This window comes from Hemiscyllium ocellatum, chromosome 5 (assembly GCF_020745735.1).
Source record: "Hemiscyllium ocellatum isolate sHemOce1 chromosome 5, sHemOce1.pat.X.cur, whole genome shotgun sequence".
Taxonomy (NCBI): Eukaryota; Metazoa; Chordata; class Chondrichthyes; order Orectolobiformes; family Hemiscylliidae; genus Hemiscyllium; species Hemiscyllium ocellatum.
Genome location: NC_083405.1, coordinates 15397694 through 15420200, shown reverse-complemented (window position 1 = coordinate 15420200; position 22507 = coordinate 15397694). Strand labels below are relative to the sequence as shown.

Sequence of the window (22507 nt, the reverse complement as noted above, 5' to 3'; positions counted from 1 at the left end):
GCAACTTTCAGAGATCTGTGTACATGGACACCAAGATCCCTCTGCTCATCCACACTACCAAGTAGCCTACCATTAGCCCAGTAAATTGAGAGAAATTGCAGAACATAGAGGATCAAAATGCACACGAATCACAAAATGTGCAGAGAAATAGATGAAGGGAAATTACTACAACAAGGGAAATGGAATATAAAATTAGGATTTTTCTTGCAGTTGTATAGGTTGTTGATGAGACTACAGATATGCAGTACTGCCTGCAGTTTCAGTCTCTTCATTTGAAAGACAGAACTAGATCAGAAGGAATTCAGAAAGAGTTTGCTCATTCGGTTCCTCCAACCATTCAATAGGATCATCCAACATTCCATTCTCCCTGAAGCCATCAATTGCCCCATTGATCTATTTATCTCAGTTGGAAATATACACAGGTTCTCTGCAGCAAGGAGTTCTAAAGGCTCTCAACACTGAAAGAACAAATACCTCCTAGTCACAGTCTTAACCTGGCACCCCCTTATTCTGATGATGTTCTCTGCTCCTATACGCTCCCATGAGGAGAAACATCATCTCAATATTTACCCTATCAAGCCCCTTAAGAATTCTATATGTTTCAATGAGATCACCTCTCATTCCACTAAACTCCAGTGAGCAGAGTGCTAACTGTCTTATTAGCAAAGATTAAACAAATCATTCCATACTGTAGGATTGAGCAAGAATCCCCATTTTCAGAAACACTGGCCCAAAATCCTGGATTTTTCAAATAACTTTTAGAAGTAAAATAAAAGGCAGTTGGGCTATGTTCCGTGAAAGTACACTGATACAGAGACAGCTGCCTGTAACCATTGTTGAGCCCACAAGTCTAATTCACATCCCGACACAAAAGAGCAATGAACGAGACCTAACACTGCAGAGTGACAACTTGCACCCTTTCGGCTATGTCAACCCAGACATTACAGGGCCTCTACTGATATCAAAACATTCAACTTAATCAAAATATGTTCACAACCATTCTTAACTAACAGGAAGCCAATTTACATCAAAAGGGCCACATCAGTAACACAATGGAAAGCCCCATTAGTATAATGCAGGCCCCGATCTCACTTGAGAGCGCTATCCTAGCAGCTACTACGAGGAGAAAGAGCTCAGATAGCTACTACTATTGCCCCAAGTGCAATCCCCATAGCCAACTCCAGAAGAGGGATCCCAGTATGATCCTCCCCAAATATTACTGGCACAGATATCTGCAGAAGAGGGATCCCGATGGCTATTCCATAACCTACTGACTCAGGGCTGTTCCTTCCCAGAGCAATCAATGGCGAACAACCATGACCAGCAGACCTTACAACCAAGAATGTCTGAAAACTACTGACCTGATTGACTTGTATTTCAAAATCCCGAATTCACCCCAGTGGTGAGTCTAACTCCGAAGACCACTATGTTTCCAAACTAGCTAGCAAGGAGGGGGATGCGAGTGGTTACAGTGCAGGGAACCCCAAGGGTAGAAGCTGAATAATAGTTTGTGATTTTAAAAATCCCGCTGTTTAGTTCTAATCATTAATAATCACACCACACCAGGTTATAGTCCAATAGGTTTATTTGGAAGTACAAGCTTTTGGAGCACTACTTCGCTACCTGATGAAGGAGCAGCGCTCCGAAAGCTAGTGTTTCCAAATAAACCTGTTGGACTATAACCTGGTATCGTGTGATTTTTAACTTTTCCTACCCCAGTCTAACACCGGCACCTTCACATCAGTTCTAGTTATGTTTAACTTGTATTCAATTTAAAAGTGTATTCAATTACTGTCCTCTGCATAATTGGCAATTTCACTGTTCTATTGCATTTGCCTTTTATTTATTGTATTATACTTATTTTTTTGTAGTTTAATAAACTCAGAGATTCTTTTGCCCTGAAACACCTGTCTACTGCCTTCTTTATTTCACATTCTCTTAATAAGTCCCAGTGTCAGAACCAGGGATCTGGAGTGATTCAAAACACCTAAAATCCAGCAAATTACTGATCGCAAACCAAAAACCCGACAATACAAGGGATCGTGCTGGTAAACCTTCACTGAACTACCTTGTGTCAAAAAGGAAACCAAAACTGCTTTGACTATTCCAGATGTATTCTCATCAGCACATTGTACAGCTGGAGGAAAACTTCCCTATTCTTATACTCTGACCCCACCCCCCCCCCTCTGAAATGAGTGTCAATATTCCATTAGGTTTTCAGATTACCTGCTGTATTTTTGTGCTGGCTTTTTATGTTATGTGCATAAGAACCCCCAAGTCTCTTTCTGTTGCAGCTTTCTATAGTTTTTCTCCATTCAAATAATACTGTTCGCTTGTCCTTTCAAAAATGAAGAGCTTCACATTTTCTCACATTATACTCCACTTGTGCACATAACATAAAAAGACAACACACAGGTACAGTAAGTAATCTGTACCTGTCTAATAAATAGTGACACTTATTCCAAGGGGCTTGGAGTATAAGAGAAGTTTTTTTTTTGACCACTTAGTTACTCTACAAATATTGACTCTGTAAACTGTTCATGTCGCCCTCGCAATCTGCCTTGCTCTGAAAACTTGTGATTTCAAATAAACCTGTTGAACTGTAACTGGTGCTGTGTGACATCTGAATTTGTCTATTCCAGTCCAACATCACACCTTCCCATCATTTTCTACTTTTGTATCCATGGAACGAAACAGTTACCTTATGAAGAAAATCTGGAAAATGCTGAAACCTGTGCTCACTGACGTTTTAAAGATTTGAGTGTGATCTCAGTCATAGAGATGTACAGCATGGAAACAGACCCTTCGGTCCAACTCGGGGAAGTCAGGACAGGAGACATCAGACTTGTGATGTGCTCTTCTTGACCAATGTGCAAAATAAGGGATGCTTCCCGCGGCCCTGACTACTATATCTGTCAGATGAGCTGTCAGCTGCTAACCAATTTTCAAAGCTAGAGCTATAAAGTGCACTCACCATGAGAATCTGCAATGCTGAGTGTGTCGTGGATAACATGTTTAATGAAGTGGTCACACCATTGGTAAGGATTACACAAGCAGAAAGGGAGCGGGTAACCATCAGATCAAGTAAAAGGTCAGGAAGGAAAGACAGGAGTGCCCCTCTCAAACTGATACACCACTTTGCACACTATTGCAGACATGCGGGACAGTGAAGGGGATGGTCTCTCAGGGGGAAAAAACAGCAACAGTCAATGACACCATAGGTAGCTCTGCTGCACAGAAGGGGAGGACAACAAGGGGCAGAACTATAATAAGAGGGGATTCAATAGTAAGGAGTACAGACAGGCACTTCTGTGGCTGCAGGTGTGAATCTAGGACCATACATTGCCCTCTTGCTGTCAGGGTCAGGGATGTCACAGAACATTCTGGAGCAGGAGGGAGTCATCATGACAAACATAGGTACTAATGACATCTGAAAGCTGAACATAAGACATTAACAGGGCATACTTACAGTGTGGAAACTGACCACTTGGCCCAACAAGTCCACAACGATCCTCTGAAGAGAAACCCACCCAGACCTATTCCTCTACCGTATTACTCTAAGGTTCCCCTGACTAATGCACCTAGCCTACACATCCCTGAACACTATGGATAATTTAGCATGGCCAATTCACCTAACCTACACACTTTTGGACTGCGGGGGGGAATCATAGCACCCAGAGACACGGAGAGAATGTGCAACCTCTTCACAGACAGTCACCTGAGGCTGGAATCGAACCCGGGTCCCTGGCACTGAGAGGCAAAAGTGCTAACTACTGAGTTTCCATGTCACCTTCTGCAGTAATCACAGGATTACACCCAGAGCAACGTGCTAGTAGGAATAAGAGAACAGATCAGATAAATGCATGGTTGGAGAAATAGTGTACCAGGAAGGGGTTTGGATTCTTGAAGCATTGGGACTGTTTTTGGGGGAAGATGGGACTTGTACAAGCCTGACAGGTTGCACCTGAGCAAATCTGGGACAAATACCCTTGTGGGGGCTTTTGCTAGTTCTGCTGGTGAGGTTTTAAATTAGTAAACGGGAGATGGGAATCAAAGTGTAGGGTTAAATAGGTCTGATTCAAATCAGGAACAGGAAGTAGGGCATTAGTTAGTACTATAGTCTGTGATTCAAAGACCGGAGAAACTAGGCTTAAGAAGCAGCTAGCAAAGGAAATCGATGGCGTTGAGCCGTTTATACTTCAATGCTCGGAGTAATACAAACAAAGGTAGACAAACTAAAGACACAGATAGACAAATGGCAGCACGATATCATTACTATAACAGAAACCCGGCTAAAGCAGCAGCAAAATTGGCAGCTCAATATCCCTGGATATAGAGTTATCAGGCAAAATTGAGTAAGTGTCAAAAAAGTAGGAAGTGGTAATATTGGTTGAAGAATGAATTACAGGTGTGAGAAGGGATGATATACTGAATGAGGCTTTCGGGGTTGAGTTTAGGAATAATAAAGGGATAGTCACATTATAGGATTAGGAGAAAGTGAGGACTGCAGATGGTGGAGATCAGCCTCAAAATGTGGGGCACTGGAAAAGCACAACAGCATCTGAGGAGCAGGAGAGTCAACGTTTCAGGCATTCCTGATGAAGAGTTTATGCCTGAATGTCGACTCTCCTGGTCCTCTGATGCTGCCTGACCTGCTGTGCTTTTCCAGTGCCACACTTTCTGACACTGTAGCATTACACTACAGACCTCTAAATGGTGATAGGGAAATAGAAAAACATTCATGCAGATAAATTTCTGCCTTTAGGAACAATATGGCAACAATAGTAGGGAGGTTTTAACCATTCTAATACAAATTGCATTTCAAACAGTATAAGGTGCATTGAGGGTGAAAAATTTATGCAAAGCATCCAGGAATTTCTTTTAAACAACATGTGACAAGCCCAATGAGACAGGCAACTCTGAAGTTAGTTTTGAGAAAAGATGAGCAAGTGGGTGACCATAATGGGGATAGTAACCATAATTTTGTATTATTATGGAAGAGTACAGAGGACAAATCAGGAGTATAAAAGTTTTTAACTGGGGTGGGAGGGGACGTGGGGCAAATTTTACAAAAATGAGAAGTGATTTGGCGGAGGTGAACTGGTCAAGACTACTAAAAGGACAAATCAGTGACAGACAGAAGGCTGACATGTCCCCTCTAATAATAAGAATGGCATTGCAAAATCTAGGCTCCCATGGTTTTCTAGAAAAATACAGGAAATATTAAAAAGAAAAAGCAAGCTTATGATCGCCGTAAAAAACTCAACACCACAGATCGCCTACAGGAGTATAGAAAATGCAGGGATCAAATAAAAAAACAAAATCAAGGAGACAGCACAAATATATATTAGCAAGCAAAATAAAGGGAAAACCCAAAGATGTTTTATCAGTCTATAAAGATCAAAAGAATAGTTAAGAAAAAAGTGGAACCTATCAGAGATGAAAGAGGGAACTTGCGTGAAGATGCAGAGGGTACGGGAAGAATTTTGAATGAATTTTTTTGTCTCCGCATTCACAAAGGAAAGGGATGATATGGATATGGCAATCCAAGAGCAGCAGTGTGAAACATTGGACAAAATAATCTTAACTGGAAAGGAAGTGTTGGAGGAATTGGAATCCTAGAAATTGGATGTCTCCAGGGCCAGATGGATTGTTCCCTCACATGTTGAAATAACTCAAGGAGCAATTAACAGCTGCTCTGAGGATTATTTTCCAATCTTCATGAGACACAGGTGAAATGCCAGAGGACTGAAGGAATGCAAACAACGTAGTTTTAAAAGGTGACAAAGGAAATGCCAAACAATTACAGGCCAGTTAGTCTCTGGCAGTGGGCAAATTGTTAGAATCAATCCTGAGAGATTGGATAAATAGTCACTTAAAAAGGCATGACTAATCAGGAATAGTCAGTGTGGCTTTGTTGAAGGGAGGTCATGTCTCAAATTTAATCTATCCCACTTGTTGCTTCTTCAAAGAATTCGATGTGGGTGTTGCTACATGGGCTTTAACTAAGGCATTTGACAAGGTCCCGTATGGCAGACTGGTCAAAAAAGTAAAAGTCAAGGGGTAATGTGTCGAATCGGATCCAAAGTCAAGTTAGTAACAGGAAACAAAGGGCTATGGTCAATGGCCGTCTTTGTGAATGCAAAGCTGCTTCTATTGGCATTCCGACCCCTGCTTTTTGTTTTATACATTAATGATTTAGATTTTAACATGGGAAATTTACAGACAGCACAGAAGTTGGCTATGTCATGGATTATCCAAAGGATAGCTGTAAACATTAACACTCCAAATACATGTATAACTCCCCAGGACCTGATCAGGTGTACCTGAGAACTCTGTGGGAAGCTAGAGAAGTGATTGCTGGGCCTCTTGCTGAGATAGTTGTATCATCGATAGTCACAGGTGAGGTGCCAGAAGACTGGAGGTTGGCAAACGTGGTGCCACTGTTTAAGAAGGGCAGTAAAGACAAGCCAGGGAACTATAGACCAGTGAGCCTGACGTCAGTGGTGGGCAAGTTGTTGGAGAGAATCCACAGGAACAGGATGAACATGTATTTGAAAAGGCAAGGACTGATTTGGGATAGTCAACATGGCTTTGTGTGTGGGAAATCATGTCTCACAAACTTGACTGAGTTTTTTAAAGAAGTAACAAAGAAGATTGATGAGGGCAGGGCAGTGGATGTGATCTATATGGATTTCAGTAAGGCGTTCGACAAGGTTCCCATGGGAGACTGATTAGCAAGGTTAGATTTCATGGAATACAGGGAGAGCTAGCCATTTGGATACAGAACTGGCTCAAAGGTAGATGACAGAGGGTGGTGGTGGAGTTTTGTTTTTCAGACTGGAGGCCTGTGACCAGTGGAGTGCCACAAGGATTGGTGCCGGGCCCTCTACTTTTTGTCATTTACATAAATGAATGGGATGCGAGCATAAGAGGTACAGTTAGTAAGTTTACAGATGGCACCAAAATTGGAGGTGTAGTGGACAGCAAAGAGGGTTAACTCAGATTGCAACAGGATCTGGACCAGATGGGCCAATGGGCTGAGAAATGGCAGATGCAGTTTAATTCAGATAAATGCGAGGTGCTGCATTTTGGGAAAGCAAATCTTAGCAGAACTTATACACTTGATGGTAAGGTCCTAGGGAATGTTGCTGAACAAAGAGACCTTGGAGTGCAGGTTCATAGCTCCTTGAAAGTGGAGTTGCAGGTAGATAGGATAGTGAAGGCGGCATTTGGTATGCTTTTCTTTATTGGTCAGAGTATTGAGTACAGGAGTTGAGAGGGCATGTTGCAGCTGTACAGGAGATTGGTTAGGCCACTGTTGGAATATTGCATGCAATTCTGGTCTCCTTCCTATCAGAAAGATGTTGTGAAACTTGAAAGGGCTCAGAAAAGATTTACAAGGATGTTGCCAGGGTTGGAGGGTTTGAGCTATAGGGAGAGGCTGAACAGACTGGGGCTGTTTTCGCTGGATTGTTGGAAGCTGAGGGGTGACCTTATAGAGGTTTACAAAATTATGAGGGGTATGGATAGGATAAATAGACAAAGTCTTTTCCATGAGGTTGGGGAGTCCAGAACTAGAGGGCATAGGTTCAGGGTGAGAGGGGAAAGATATAAAAGAGACCTAAGGGGCAACATTTTCACGCAGAGGGTGGTATGTGTATGGAATGAGCTGCCAGAGGAGTGGTGGAGGCTGGTACAATTGAAACATTTAAGAGGCATTTGGATGGGCATACGAATGTGAAGACTTTGGAGGGATATGGGTCGGGTGCTGGCAGGTGGGAATAGATTGGGTTGGAATATCTTGTTGGCATGGATGGGTTGGACCGAAGGGTCTGTTTCCATGCTGTACATCTCTATGACTGTATGTGTTGGTAGAGTGGCAAGGAAAATGATAAATTGAGTTCAACTTTGATAAGTGTGAGGGAAGTCAAACAACAAAAGGGAATACACTGAAAGGGGCAGATGAAGTGAGAGATCTTTGCATGCAAGTGCACAGATCCCTAAAGTTACCACTACAGGGAGATAAGGACATAAAGGAAACATATGGAATGCTCTCCTTTACTGGCATAGGCATAGAATACAGAAGTAGGGATAGAATGATGAAACTGTCTAATACTGGCGAGGCTGAAAATGTGTTGCTGGAAAAGCGCAGCAGGTCAGGCAGCATCCAAGGAACAGGGGATTCAACGTTTCGGGCGTAAGCCCTTCTTCAGATTCCTGAAGAAGGGCTTATGCCCGAAACGTTGAATCTCCTGTTCCTTGGATGCTGCCTGACCTGCTGCGCTTTTCCAGCAACACATTTTCAGCTCTGATCTCCAGCATCTGCAGACCTCACTTTCTCTTCTAAGACTGGCGAGGCTACAACTAGATTATGGTGTGCAGATCTGGTCATCACATTACAGGAAGCATTTAATCACTCTGGAGAGAGTGCAAGGAAGATTTACTTTCTAGTTGCCAGGGTTGAAGAATTGCAGGTATGAGGAGAGATTGGAGAAGTTGGGATTGTTTTCTTTGGAACAGAGAAGACTAAGAGGTGACATGATTGAGCTGTACAAAATGGTGAGGGGGAGAGATAAAATACACATCAGTGGACAGGAGGAACCCGTTTCTCTTGGCAGAGAGTTCAAGAACTAGGGTCTACAGATTTAAGCTATGTGGCAGAAGGATTTAAGGGGACGTGAGGAAAGATTTCTTTTTAACGGAGAGGGTGGTGGTGTCTGCCTGAGTTGGTGGTGGAGCCAGAGACTCTCAAGCCTTCTAAGTAGTCCCTGCACCTGTATCTTAAATCTGTAAGCTGCAGGGCAATAGACCATGTGCAGGAAGAGGAAGTTAGAAAGGACATGTGAGTGTCTTCGGGTTGGCAAGGTCAAGATAGGCCAAGTAGCCCCTTCTGAGGTCTATCCTTTCCAAGGTTCGATGGAATATTAATCAGGTGAGTTGTAGTTTTGACAAGACATTGAACAAACTTTAATCCCCATTTAATCAATTAGCACTTAATTAATCAACTAGGGTTGAATGGCTGGGCACCATTTTTAAAGGATATCTGGAGAGACACTCATTCCCTGCTTGCTCAGAGCAGTATTCTCATCACCTGAGCTGCTGCTCTGGGAGCTGTAACTTCCGTCACACCCACACCACCCTCAAGGCTCCTGGAGCTGCTATCCTCTCACTTTTCTTCATCTGTCAGCCATAATTTGTCCTCTTTGTTACCACTTGACCTCAATCATCAGTACATCGTCTCCAGCAGTTAAAGAAAGCTCCCAAAAAGAGAGGAAAACAAAACAGTTCTGACTCTGTCCAAATTCCCCTGGAAAATACCGTGTCTGTCACTTGCCACAGTTAAGCAGGCATGAACCTGTGATTTTGCATCTTCCGATTATATAATTGGAAAGGCAGCTCCAGTTCTGGCAAAGTTGGGATATATTGAGCAGAATATGATATGCACTAAATCACTGTAAACAAACAGACTATGAAATCACAGGTATCGTGTTTCCAATGCACGAAAATGAATGAAATTAGAAGATTGGAACCAGGCACTATGACCACTTTGACTGCATCTCATTCTGCAAAATGAAATTTAATTTAACAAATTAATAGTGCTTATTCCAATCATATCCACTGCATTTTTCCCACCTATGCACTGACGAGGGTGAAAGGGAGATTGACCAGGATGTTGCTTGTGCTGGAGAATTTCAGATATGAAGAGAGATTGGATAGACTGAAGTTGTTGTCCTTAGGGCAGAAGAGATGAAGGGAGGACATGATTGAGATGTATAAAATTATGAGGAGCATAGACAGGAAGAATCTCTTCCCCTTTATAGAGGGATCAATGACATGGAGTGGGCTTAGCCGGTCTGATTGGAAGCAATTCTGGAGGGATAGAGTTAATCTGCATTTAGACAGGCAGAAATTAATCATGGACAGTCAGTGTGGTTTTGTTAAGGAGGGGTCTGACCAACTTGATTTAATTTTTCAAAGAGGGTGCAGATCAGAGCAATACTTTTGATGTGGTCTACTTGGACTTCAGCAAGGCTTTTAATAAGATCCCACATGGGAGACTGACAGCGGAGGTACGAATGCATGGGATCCAAGGAAATTTGGTAAATCGGATCCACAATCTTTATGATGAGTCACGTGGACCCACAAGTATTGTCAATACTTAATTATTAAGCAATTAGTCAGTAGAATAAATAACGTTACATAGTCTTGGAGTCACTTTATATTGCAAGAATGAAATTTCCAAATAAGTCTTTGCTTTTCTGTTAATTAGTTTAAATATTTCTTTGGACAAACCTGTTCAAACATGAAGGCAAATTCCACACTATCTTTTGGTACATTATCAGTGTCAAAGAAACAGTAGAGTTTGAAGTAGAGCTTCCATAAGGTATCATCTTCAGAAGTAGCAGCGGCTCTGAGAACAAAACAAGGCAATCACAGTTATTCAGCCGTCTATCAGAAAACAAATACTGTTCAAAGGAGCGAATATATTGAACAATATCAAAACTGCTCCAAGGTTAATTGTGATTCCATAGGTCATATCAAAGCGCTAAGTTTCTGGGGCCGGTGTGAGGTTACTTACTTTGCATTGCTGAGGAATGGCATGCAGTACTGCTGGTATATTATAATCAGCCAACGAACCAAATTGTTGACATTTTGGGAGAGCAGAGTGGTCAAAAGTTATGACCCAAGTCAAAAAGTGTGGTGCTGGAAAAGCACAGCCAGTCAGGCAGCATACTGGAGCAGAAGAGTCGATGTTTCGAGCATAAGGCCTTCATCAGGAATGTGGGCATGGGGGGGTGCTGAGAGATAAATGAGAGGGGCACAGGGATGGGGGGGGGGGGGGGGGGGAGGTGTCTGGCAATGCGATCGGTAGATGAAGGTATAGGTGATGGTGAAAGGTTGGAGTGGAAGGTGGAACGGTTAGGTGGGAAGGGAGATGGATAGGTTGGACAGTTCAAGAGGGCAGTACCAAGTTGGAGGGTTGGATCTGGGATAAGGTGGAGGGGAGGGGAGATGAGGAAACTGGTGAAATTGACATTGATCCCATGTGGTTGGAGGGTCCCAAGGCGGAAGATGAGATGTCCTTCCTCCAGATGCCGGGTGGCTACAAACTGGTGGTGGAGGAGGCCCAGGACCTGCATGTCCTTGGCGGAGTGGGAGGGGGAGTTGAAGTGTTTGGCTACAGGGTGGTGGGGTTGGTTAGTGCATGTCTCAGATGTTGTCTGAAATGTCTGGCATCCTGTCTCCCCGGTGTACAGGAGATCACATTGAGAACAACGGACACAGTAAATGACGTTTGTTTAGGCTAAAAAAAAGTGTCAGATGTGAAAGGATCCTTTGGGGCCTTGGAGGAAGGTGACCGGGGAGGTTTGTGGGAGCAGGTTTTACACCTCTTGCAGTGGCAAGGGAAGGTGCTGGGAGTGCAGGGTGGATTGGTGGGAGACGTGGAACTAACAAAGGAATCATGGCAGGAATGGCCTCTGCAGAATGCAGATAGGAGTGGGGAGGGAAATATAGACAATAGACAAGAGGTGCAGGAGTAGGCCATTCAGCCCTTCAAGCCTGCACCGCCATTCAATATGATCATGGCTGATCATTCCTAATCAGTATCCGCTTCCTGCCTTATCTCCATAAACCTTGATTCCACTATCTTTGAGAGCTCTATCCAACTCTTTCTTAAATTAATCCAGAGACTGGGCCTCCACTGCCCTCTGGGGCAGAAAATAATATATCCCTAATGGTGGGGTCGGTTTGTTGGTGACGGAAATGGTGGAGGATGATGCGATGTATCCAGATGCTGGGGGTGGAAGGTGTGTATGTGTGCGTGTCTGTCTGTGTGTGTGCGTCTGTGTGCGCGCGCGTCTGTGTGTGCGCGCGCGTCTGTGTGTGCGCGCGCGTCTGTGTGTGCGCGCGCGTCTGTGTGTGCGCGCGCGTCTGTGTGTGCGCGCGCGTCTGTGTGTGTGCGTGTCCTTGTTGCGATTGGTGGGGTTCAAGGGCAGTGGTGCGGGAAATGGAGGAGATGCACTGGGAGGGCTTTGTTGACTACGTGGGACAGGAAAATGTGGTCTTTGAAGAAGGAGGCCATCTGGGATGTTCTGGAATGAAATTGGTCCTCCTGGGAGCAGATGCGGAGGAAGTGGGATTAAGGAACAGGGTTTTTAAAGAGATTGGGGGAGTTGGGTACAGTCCAGGTAGCTGTGGGAGTTGGTGAGTTTGAAGTAAATGTTAGTGTTGAGTCGGTCGCCGGAAATGGAAATGGAGAGGTCCAGGAAGAGGAGGGAGGTGTCCGAGATGGCCCAGATGAACCTTAGGTCGGGGTGGAAGGTGTTCCTCCCAGAGGTTATGACCTGGCCTTGACTCTGCAGTCACCAATGCAAATGTCAATATGTCTTACATTCATTTAGCCCACAACTCTACTGACTCACTGATGCCACCCCCCCAGTACAGTCATGGTCCCTCAGATGTTCTGCTTTTATTAAACAAGGAGGAAGTTATCAGCAACACTATCATTTTTACCTTTGAAGTTATGGTGGGACAAAGCTCAAGATCCAAAAAGCAGTTCACTCAGAACCACCATCACTATCCCTGCATTTCCCATGGCTAATCCACTTAGCCTGCACATCCCTGGATACTTGTGGGCAATTTATCATGGCCAATCCACCTAACATGCACATCTTTGGATGGTGGGAGGAAACCAGAATATACAGAGGATACCCACGCAGATATAGGGAGATTGTGCCAACTCCACACAAACAGTTGTCTGAGGCTGCGATTGAACCTGGCATTGTGAGGCAGCAGTGCCATAGTGCCACCCTGGCATTATCAGTAAAATGATAAAAGCTGTCACTAACAGTGCTACTGAGCAGCAGCTGTTCAGCAATAACCTCAGTGATGCCCAGTTTAGGTTCCACCAGGGCCACTCAGCTCCTGACCTTATTACAGCCTTGGTTTCAATATGGACAAATGGGATAAATTCCAGAAGCGAGTTGAGACTGACAGCCCTTGACATCAAGGCCACATTCAATTGAGCGTGGCCTCAAGAAGCCCTAGCACAACTGGAATCAATGGAAATTCGCAGAAAGCTGTGTGGAGTTTGCATGTTCTGCACACATCTGCATGAACTTTCTCTGGTTTTCTCCCACAGTCCAAATATGTGCAAGTTAGATGGGTCAGTCATGGTAAGAACCTTAGGCAGAGTTATGGGGATGGGGTGATTAAGATTAAGAGACTAAATTCCCTACAGTATGGAAACTAGCCCTTTGCCCCAACAAGTCCACGCTGACCCTCTGAAAATGAGCCCAGCCAGATCTTTCCCCTACCCTACATTTACTGATGCACCTAACACAATGGGCAATTTAGCATGGCCACCTGCCGGCACACCTTTGGATTGTGGGAGGAAACCGGAGCACCCGGAGGAAACCCACGCAGACACGGGGAGAATGTGCAGACTCCACACAGACAGTCGCCCGAGGCAGGAATTGAACCTGGGTCCCTGGTGCTGTGAGGTTGCAGTGCTAACCACTCAGCCCTTCTTGGGAGGGTAAGTGCAGATTTGAGTGCTGAATGGCCTCTTTCTGGCACTCTAGTGATTCTCTGACTGGAACATAGGGAGATGGTTGTGGATGTTGCAAGACAGTCACGTCCGCTTCAACCTACACTCTGACTTCTCCCATTTGCCCCATCAACTTTCACCCTCTTGTGGTCATCTTAGACCAATGCCTGTTTTAAAAGGAACAACCTGGAAGTTCCTGTACCACATGCTGATCCTGCATTGCTGAGAAAGATTTTAAAAGCAGCAGTGCACTTAAATTGGTAGGTTGTTCACAACAGAAAATGGTTGGATGGAAATTTTGTCAGACCTCCCAACCATTACAAACATTTCACAATGTCCACCTCAATGCTTGCTCTTGGGTTACATGTGTGTCTGGAGGATTCCCTGCTACTGGGAACACAATGGTAACATCTAGACAGGGAACTGGATGTTAAAATGAAATAGATCTAAAACAGAGTCGGATACCTTACCTGCACACTGAAATCCTGCCACAGGAAATAATGGGCCAAGTGGTCTTCTACAGAATATGGGCAAGATTACTATGTAGTCCAGAACCAATGGAACAAGACGTACTGCGATTAATGGATTATTACGTTCCAACTACAAACAGTTTATAATTAAAGCTATTTTGACATCAACCAGGAGAAATTTGGAAAAAAAGGGGCTAGCACTTACTTTTCAAATTTTGCCAAAATATCAGCCACAACTGTTTTGCTTTCAATTGCTTTATCAGTAGTACCCTTGTGTTCAAAGAGAGCAAACATATTTCTGCAGTTTTCCATGGCTAGCCCACGAACCAACTTCTCAACAACCTGCAACAATTGAAGTTAGAATTTTATTTGTTTCCTATTGTCAGTTATTTCGCAATTGCCATTTTAATTTCCTGCCATTGCATCAAACTCTGGCAATGAAATAATGAGACCATCTATCCCATTTGGTTTAGACAGTTTATGGATCTGTCTACAGGCTAAAGAAACTCCTCTTTCACAACAGCAAGAATTACAAGACCATGCATACCATCCTACCAATTTGTACTAAGGTTCATTAATGTTTCAATGCATTTAGAACTACAGTGACTTTCAACAAGACAACAAAAAAAAATGAAATTCAGAAACCCTTTTCTGTTGTGAGGCCTTACCTCCCCTGCAGTTGTATGAGAATTAAGTGTGATTTGGCAGGAACCACCTCCATGACAATAAATGGTGGAGGTCATCTCTCGCCTGTTAATTAAGGCTATGATTTCCTCTCGGGAAGGCACATATTCTCTGGTTTTCGTTTTCTTTAATGATTCGTATATGAATATGGCATACTTTTCCAACTCTCCTTGAAACTGGTCACGTATCCTAGTTAGAAATCAAATTGCAACTTGAGTCATCTTGTGCAGTTATCATTACAAAACTTTGTCAGCTGGAAACAGAACCGCAACTGAAATATATTAACATCTGAGCACAAAAATTAATATGAGTGAAAGCGCTTGTACAAGATAATTCATTCTTCTGCACAAATCTGTATTTTTCTATCCTTATCCCATATTGGGAATCACAAGTATAGGTCGTTCAGGTCAACTGATTCTCCAAAGATAAGCCAAGTCTATTCCTTCATTTAGGTAAAAACAAGGACTGCAGATGCTAGAAACCAGATTCTAAATTAGAGTGGTGCTGGAAAAGCACAGCAGGTCAGGCAGCATCCGAGGAGCAGGGAAATCGACGTTTTGGGCAAAAGCCCTTCATCAGGGATAAAGGCAGGGTGCCTGCAGATTGGAGAGATAAATGAGAGGGGGGTGGGGATGGGGAGAAAGTAGCATAGAGTACAATAGGTGAATGGGGGTGGGGATGGAGGTGACAGGTCAGAGAGGAGGGTGGAGTGAATCAGTGGAAAGGAAGATAGGCAGGTAGGATAGGTCATGGGGACAGTGCTGAGCTGGAAGGCTGGACCTGGGGTGAGGTGGGGGAAGGGGAAATGAGGAAACTGGTGAAGTTCACATTGATCTATTCCTTCAGTTATGCATTTATTCATAACCTTATTGATTCCTGACAGTTGACAGCATATATAGAATCAGAGTTTATAAAGACAAAGAATGGCCCAATGTGTCCTTGCAGGTCAAGGAGCCATTATAAATATGATTTCTAGCACTTGGTCTGGTGCCTTGAATGCTGTGGTGTTTCAGTGCTCATCTAAGTACCTCTGAAATGCCTCGAGGGTTCCTGTCTTCATCAACCTTTTTGGCAATGAGTTTGGGAGGAATAGTTTTCCTTAAATCCCTTCAGAAACTCCTGCTCCTGGCCCTAAAACGGTATCCCTGGTTATTGACTCCTTTACTAAATGGAAACGTTTCTCCTCATCTATTATGCTCATGTGTCCCATATCCCTGTACACCTCAACCAGATCCCCCTCAGCCTTCTCTGCTCCAAGAAAAACAATCACAGGCTACCCAGTCTCTCTTCGCAGCTGAATCACTCCAGTCCCGGCAATATCCTGGTGAGTCTTCTTCCACTCTCTCTCGTTCAGTCACATCTTTCCTGTAGTGGACTGACTAGTAATGCACAACTCCATCATAAGCCTCCTTGCTCGTGTTTTGAATGTTTTGATTGATGAACCACTTTCTTGACCACTTCCCTGCTGCCTAACTTGTACACCAAGGTCCCTCTGATCCTGTATACTTCCGAAGGTCCGACAATTCATTGTCTACTTCCCTGCTTTGTTTGACCTCCTTGAGTGCATCACATCACACTTTTCAGAATTGAATTCCTCTTTTCAGCCTATCTGACTAGCTATTGATATCACACAGAGGTCCAAACAAGGCCCAGTCAAATATGTCTAAGCACCTAATTATTCTAATCCCATTTTCAAGCACTTGGCCCATTGCCATGCACACCTCGTCACTGCAAGTGCACGTCTAAACACGTCTTAAGTATTATGAGTGTTTCTGCCTCTACTATCCTTGAAAGCACTGAGCTGCAGATTCCCGCCACACTATTTTTCTAAGCAACCTGTTCACAGATGTTATCACGTACCTCTGTAGCAGGTGGGTCTCTCAATTCAGGGGTAGGAACATGACCACTCACCACAAGGAGGCCCTTCAGATTCCTACCCCAAATGCACTGGCCTCACCCGGTCACTTCTTCCAAAACTTCAATCAAGTTGGGAAGACAAACTTGATTGAATTTCCCCTTAACAAAACCATGCTGGTTGTTCTAAATTAATCCCTGCCTCTCCAAGTGTAGATTAATTCTGTTCCTCAGAACTGCTTTCAATAGTTTCTGACCACTGAAGTTAGAATGACTGGCGTGGTGTTTCCTGGCTTATCCCTTCTTGAATAATATACAACAGAGGCTGTCCTCCAAACCTATGACAGCTCTGTTGTGGTCAGAGTGGCTTGAAAAATTATTGCCAATGCCATACTATTTTTTCCCTTGACTCGCTCTCAGCCTGCAAAACATTTCATCTGACCCTGGTGATTTATCTGCTTTTAAACTTGCCAGAGCACTCAACCTCCTTTCTTTTAATTGTATCACAATCCTTCTTCTTGATTTCTACAGACAAATCGTTCCTCTGATGAGTAAATACAAGCACAAAGTATTCATTTAGAGCCTTGTTTATGTGCTCCAAATCCAAATCATCTTTAACGGGCCCAACTCTTTTCTTAGTTATTTGTTTACACTTAATGTACTTGCAAACTAAATTCGGATGTTCCTTTATTTACAAGCCATACCCCTTCCATGCTCCATTTCACTCTTCTCATTTTTTTTTTCTTAAAAGTTCCCTCTTGCACATTTTATACTCCAAGGACTTCTACTATTTTGAACCCTAAGTATCTGCCATTTATTTTCTTTTTATCCAATTCTATATATCCTTCAAAATCTGAAGTTTGATGGATTTGTTGGTTCCACACTTTATCCTTATTGGAACATGATGACCCTGTACATTCCCTATTTCCTTCTTGAATACCTTCCACTGTTCTGACAGAGCTTTACTTAAAAATATCAGCTCCAGCCTCAGAATCGGCTCTGGCCAAATCATACCTGACCTTAATAAAACTGGCCTACCCCAGTTTAAAACTTTGATTTCAAGACCATCCTTCTCCTTTTCCGTAATCATCTTGATTCTAACGGAGTTATAATTGCTACCTCCAAAGTGCTTCCCCATTGATACTTCAACCATTTTCTCAGCCACGACCACTTCTCTCTTGTAGGGTCTTCTACCCAATGGCTGCAAACGATCTCTTCTGGATGCATTTTGAGAATTCCATTACCTCTCAAGCCTTCACACTATGACTACCCAGTCAATGTCGGATAAGTTAAGAACTTTCCAGATTACATTTTAAAGAGTAAAAGTATCTGCTTTTGTACTTCTGACAATGTGGGGGCCTATAATACACTCATAGCAATGTGATTGTTCCTTTTTGGGTTTTAGGTTCTATCCATACCTTCAAAGATGTCAACCCTCCTTACGCTATAATATGTTTCCGTGGTATACATCTCTATGTCACTATAGCTCCAACATTACCTCCTTGCTCTTAAACTCTGTCATGACTGATGAAAGCAAGAATCCCATCTGTCTTCTTAACTATCCTACTCATGTGCTTTGCCATTTCGGAGTGGATTGTCAGAGTATTTGTCAAGAGGACCCTCCATTGTAGGGAATTCTACAACCAAATAAATTTCTTCTCTCAAAGTGTGATGAAAGTTTGGGATTCTGTAATCCAGACAGCAGAGAGGCTGAATCATTGAATGTACTCTGGGATGTCAAAGAGTTTAGAACTGCTGGTGAGTCACAGGTTATGCAAAGTTGAGACCAAGTCCAGATCAGTGAACAGCAAAACAAAACAGAGCATGTCTTATTTCTTGCATCACATTTTTGTCTTAGGTTGAACAAATTGATGCAGTGAATTTTACCTTTTGAGGTGGAATTTGAGGTATCTCAGGATAGTACGGCTTGGCACAAATGTACAACTCATGCAGACCAGTAATTGCCAACTGCGCAAGTTGCACTCACTCCCTGGGTGAGGCACTTTGTTTGTCTGTTTGACAAGTTGGCAGTAAAGTTCATCCTGTAGAGGTTGCAGATCTTGTCCAGTCTGTAAAATATCCTGCAGGATGGGAATTGGATCAGAAGCAGACTGCAGTTGAAGTAAGGAATTGAAGAGCCTGATGGCTTCATCCTGCAGAGTTATGTAGCCTTTTTCTTTTAACACTAGGAAGAAAACAAACAGCAGAAATACAGGATTGATTTTAGTCAAAGTCAATACATGTAATAGATGTTGGAAACACATCATAAATATTATTGCAAATTAAAATATACAGCTCTTTACGAATTTCATGGTGGTAGACATGAGAGATTTTCTTGGATACATGCCTTCATGTAATGTTGAGTACATAACGGGGAATTGAATGCATCAGTTAAAAAGCCTGCTCAATTTTTTTTAAAGATTAGATTAGACTTACAGTGTGGAAACAGGACCTTCGGCCCAACAAGTCCACACCGACCCGCCGAAGCGCAACCCACCCTACATTTACCCCTTACCTAACACTACAGGCAATTTAGCTTGGCCAATTCACCTAACCCGCGCATCTTGTTGGTATTAGATTAGATTAGATTCCCTACAGTGTTGGAACAGACCCTTCGGCCCAACCAGTCCACCCTGACCCTCCAAAGAGTAACCCACCCTGACCCATTTCCCTCTGACTAATGGTCCTAATACTATTGGCAATTTAGCATGGCCAATTCACCTAACCTGCGCATCTTTGGACTGTGGGAGGAAACCAGAGCACCCGGAGGAAACCCACGCAGACATGGGGAGAATGTGCAAACTCCACACAGACAGTCATCCGAGGCTGGAATTGAAACGTGGCATTGGGGAAACATCCAAGACATAGCAACCAAAACACAGTACAGTTCAAATTTGTTCTGGACAAGGCAAAAGATGCCTTTGGGTTGGGACCAAGGCAGATTTTATTACAATAAAGCAGGCTGTGGCAGCAGTAGACTGGGAAATGCTCCATGTGACAGAGGAACAGTGGGGAGCATCCAAAAAAAAAGAGTTGGCAAGAGTACGGATCCAACATGGGCAGCACGGCAGCTCAGTGGTTAGCACTGCAGTCTCACAGCGCCAGGGACCCAGGCACAACTCCAGCCTCGGGCAACTGTCCGCGTGGAGTTTGCATATTCGCATAGTGGGTGTTGTGGATTCCTTCCACAGTCCAAAGACGTGCAGGTTAGGTGAAGTGGCCATGTTAAATGAAATGTAAAAGAAGGTAGATGGGTTACCGTCAGGGATTGGAAAGCGAACTGGCAGGCAGTGCAGGGAGCCCCTGTGGCCATTCCCCTCAATAACAAGTATACCGCTTTGGATACTGTTGGGGGGACAACTTACCAGGGGCAAGCAATGGGGCACAGGTGTCCAGCAAAGAGTCTTTCCCTGTTGCTCTGAAGGCAAGTGGGGAGAAGAGCAGAGCATTAGTCATTGGGGACTCCATAGTTAGGGGGACAGATTGGAGGTTCTGTGGGAATGGGAGAGACTCATGGTTGTGTGCTGCCTCCCCATTGCTAGGGTTCGTGATGTCTCAGATCATGTTTTCGGGATCCTTGCAGGGGAGGGGGAGCAGCCCCAAGTCGTGGTCCAAATATTCACTACCGACATAGATAGGAAAAGGGATCAGGATATAAAACAGAAATTCAAGGAGCTAGGGTGGAAGCTTAGAGCTAGAACAAACAGAGTTGCTATCTCTGATTTGTTGCCGTGCCATGTGCTAGTGAGTTGAGGAATAGGGGAGAGAGAGAGAGAGGAGTTGAACACGTGGCTACAGGGATGGTGCAGGAGGGTGGGTTTCGGATACCTGGATAATTGGGACTTATTCTGGGATAGGTGGGACCTCTACAAAAAGGATGGTCTACACCTGAACCAGAGGGGAAACCAGTATCCTGGGGGGAAATTTGCTCATGCTATTGGGGTGGGTTTAATTTAATTCAGCAGGGGGTTGGGAACCATAATTGTAGTTTAAGTAAATGGGAAGATAAGAATGAAGTGAAGTCAGAATGAAGATTTCAAGATTGTAAGAAGGTACTGTCAGGCAAGTTGGTTTGAAGTGTGTCTACGTCAATGCCAGGAACATCTGGAATAAGGTGGGTGAACTTGCAGCATGAGTTAGTACCTGGGATTTTGGTGTTGTGGCCATTTCAGAGACAAGGGTATAGCAGGGGCAGGAATGATTATTACAGGTTCTGAGATTGAGATTTTTCAGTAAGAGGGGGTGGTATGGCATTGTTAGTTAAGGACAGTATTACAGTTGCAGAAAGGACATTTGAGGAGTTGTCTCCTGAGGTAGTATAGGTTGAGGTTAGAAACAGGAATGGAGAGGTTAAGCTGTTGGGAGTTTTCTATAGGCCTCCAAATAGTTGCAGAGATGTGGAGGAAAAGATAGCAAAGATGATTCTGGATAGGAGCAACAGTAACAGGATAATTGTTATAGGGGTCTGTAACTTCTCAAATATTGACTGGGAATACTATAGTTCAAGTACTTTAGATGGGCCAGTTTTTGTCCAATATGTGCAGGAGGGTTTCCTGACAGTATGTAGACAGTCAACAAGGGGCGAGGCCACATTGGATTTGCTACTAGGTAATGAACCCTGCCAGGTGTTAGATTTGGAGGTAGGTGATTACTTTTGTGACAAGAACCACAATTTGGTTATGTTTACTTTAGTGATGGAAAGGGATAGGTATTGTTGGGGATAATCTGTTATCGGGGTACCCACACTGGGGCTAGGGAGGGGAGCATCATTACTAGAACAGACATTGTCAGGTAACAGCTAAACCACAGCCATGTGGGATAAACCCAGCAACTGCAGGACTGCCTGCCTGAGGCCACATTCCTCAGTGATTAGATCATGTCAGTCAGTTTCAGACCATCCTGATTAAGAACTCATTGCTAATAAAGGAAACCGGTAACTATCGGATAGTGTAAATTGCACCAATACAACACTTAATCGATAAAGTACTTGTTAATGTCTTTGGCTGACGTAAAACTCCATCGGAACTTATGTTAAATGATAATACATGTTGATTCAACTATGGAGAACTATTGAAAACGCCTAGACTGTCAGACGCATAGCAATGAGGAGACTCTTCCAAACAATGGACTATTGAATTGTAAGATCGGAAACTGCCGAGCCCAGGATGCCTGCCCATTGTCCAGCACAGCAGGAGCTGGACAGGTATCTCGGTGCGACCAATAGAGACACTGATCCTTCACAGACAGGTGAACAGACCAATGGGAGAACCGAACGAGGGGAACCTGATCGGGAACTCGAGGAAGCGCGAAGTATAACTGCACCAGATCCGAAGAGGAAGACAGAACGCCTTCTCCAACGAATTCATTCTGTACAATTCGTTGTATCATCTACCAGTCAAAATTCTGTAATAAACGTTTGCCTGAGCCGAATGGTAAAGTCTCTGTCTCTCCTTCTAAATGAATACGCAAAAGACAGGACTCTCGAAATCCGTCTTAACAGTATACACCAGAGGGCAAGGGTTATAGCTGGGGAAAAGGCAATTATGATGTAATCAAGCAAGATTTAGGATGAGTAGGATGGGGATGGAAACTGCAGGGGATGGGCACAATTGAAATTTGGAGCTCATTCAAATGAACAGCTATTGCATGTCAAGTATGTTCCTGTCAGACAGGGAGGAAGTGGTTGAGCACGGGAGCCATAGTTTACTAAGGAAGTTGAATCTCTTAAGAGCAAGAAGGCGGCTTAATTTAGGATGAGATGTGATGGCTCAGTCAGGGTGCTTGAAAGTTAGAAATTAGCCAGGAAAGACCTAAAGAGAGAGCTAAGAGGAGCCAGGAGGGGACATGAGAAACCATTGGTGGATAAAGAATAAGGAAAATCCTCAGGCTTTCTGTAGCTATATCAGGAATAAAAGAATGACTGGAGTAAAATTAGGGCCAATCA

The 22507-nt window shown here is 43.7% G+C and overlaps 1 protein-coding gene across 1 annotated transcript in view; it reads right to left on the bottom strand.

Annotated features, from left to right (window-relative positions):
* myo10 (myosin X) overlaps nt 1-22507 on the bottom strand; it is a 338767-nt gene that overhangs the window by 12996 nt on the left and 303264 nt on the right. Inside the window, exons 35-38 of the mRNA XM_060824560.1 lie at nt 18451-18748; nt 14694-14898; nt 14231-14367; nt 10297-10414 (exon numbers count right to left, since the gene is read on the bottom strand). Coding sequence (XP_060680543.1) covers nt 10297-10414; nt 14231-14367; nt 14694-14898; nt 18451-18748 — 758 coding nt within the window. The remainder of the gene's footprint in view (nt 1-10296; nt 10415-14230; nt 14368-14693; nt 14899-18450; nt 18749-22507) is intronic.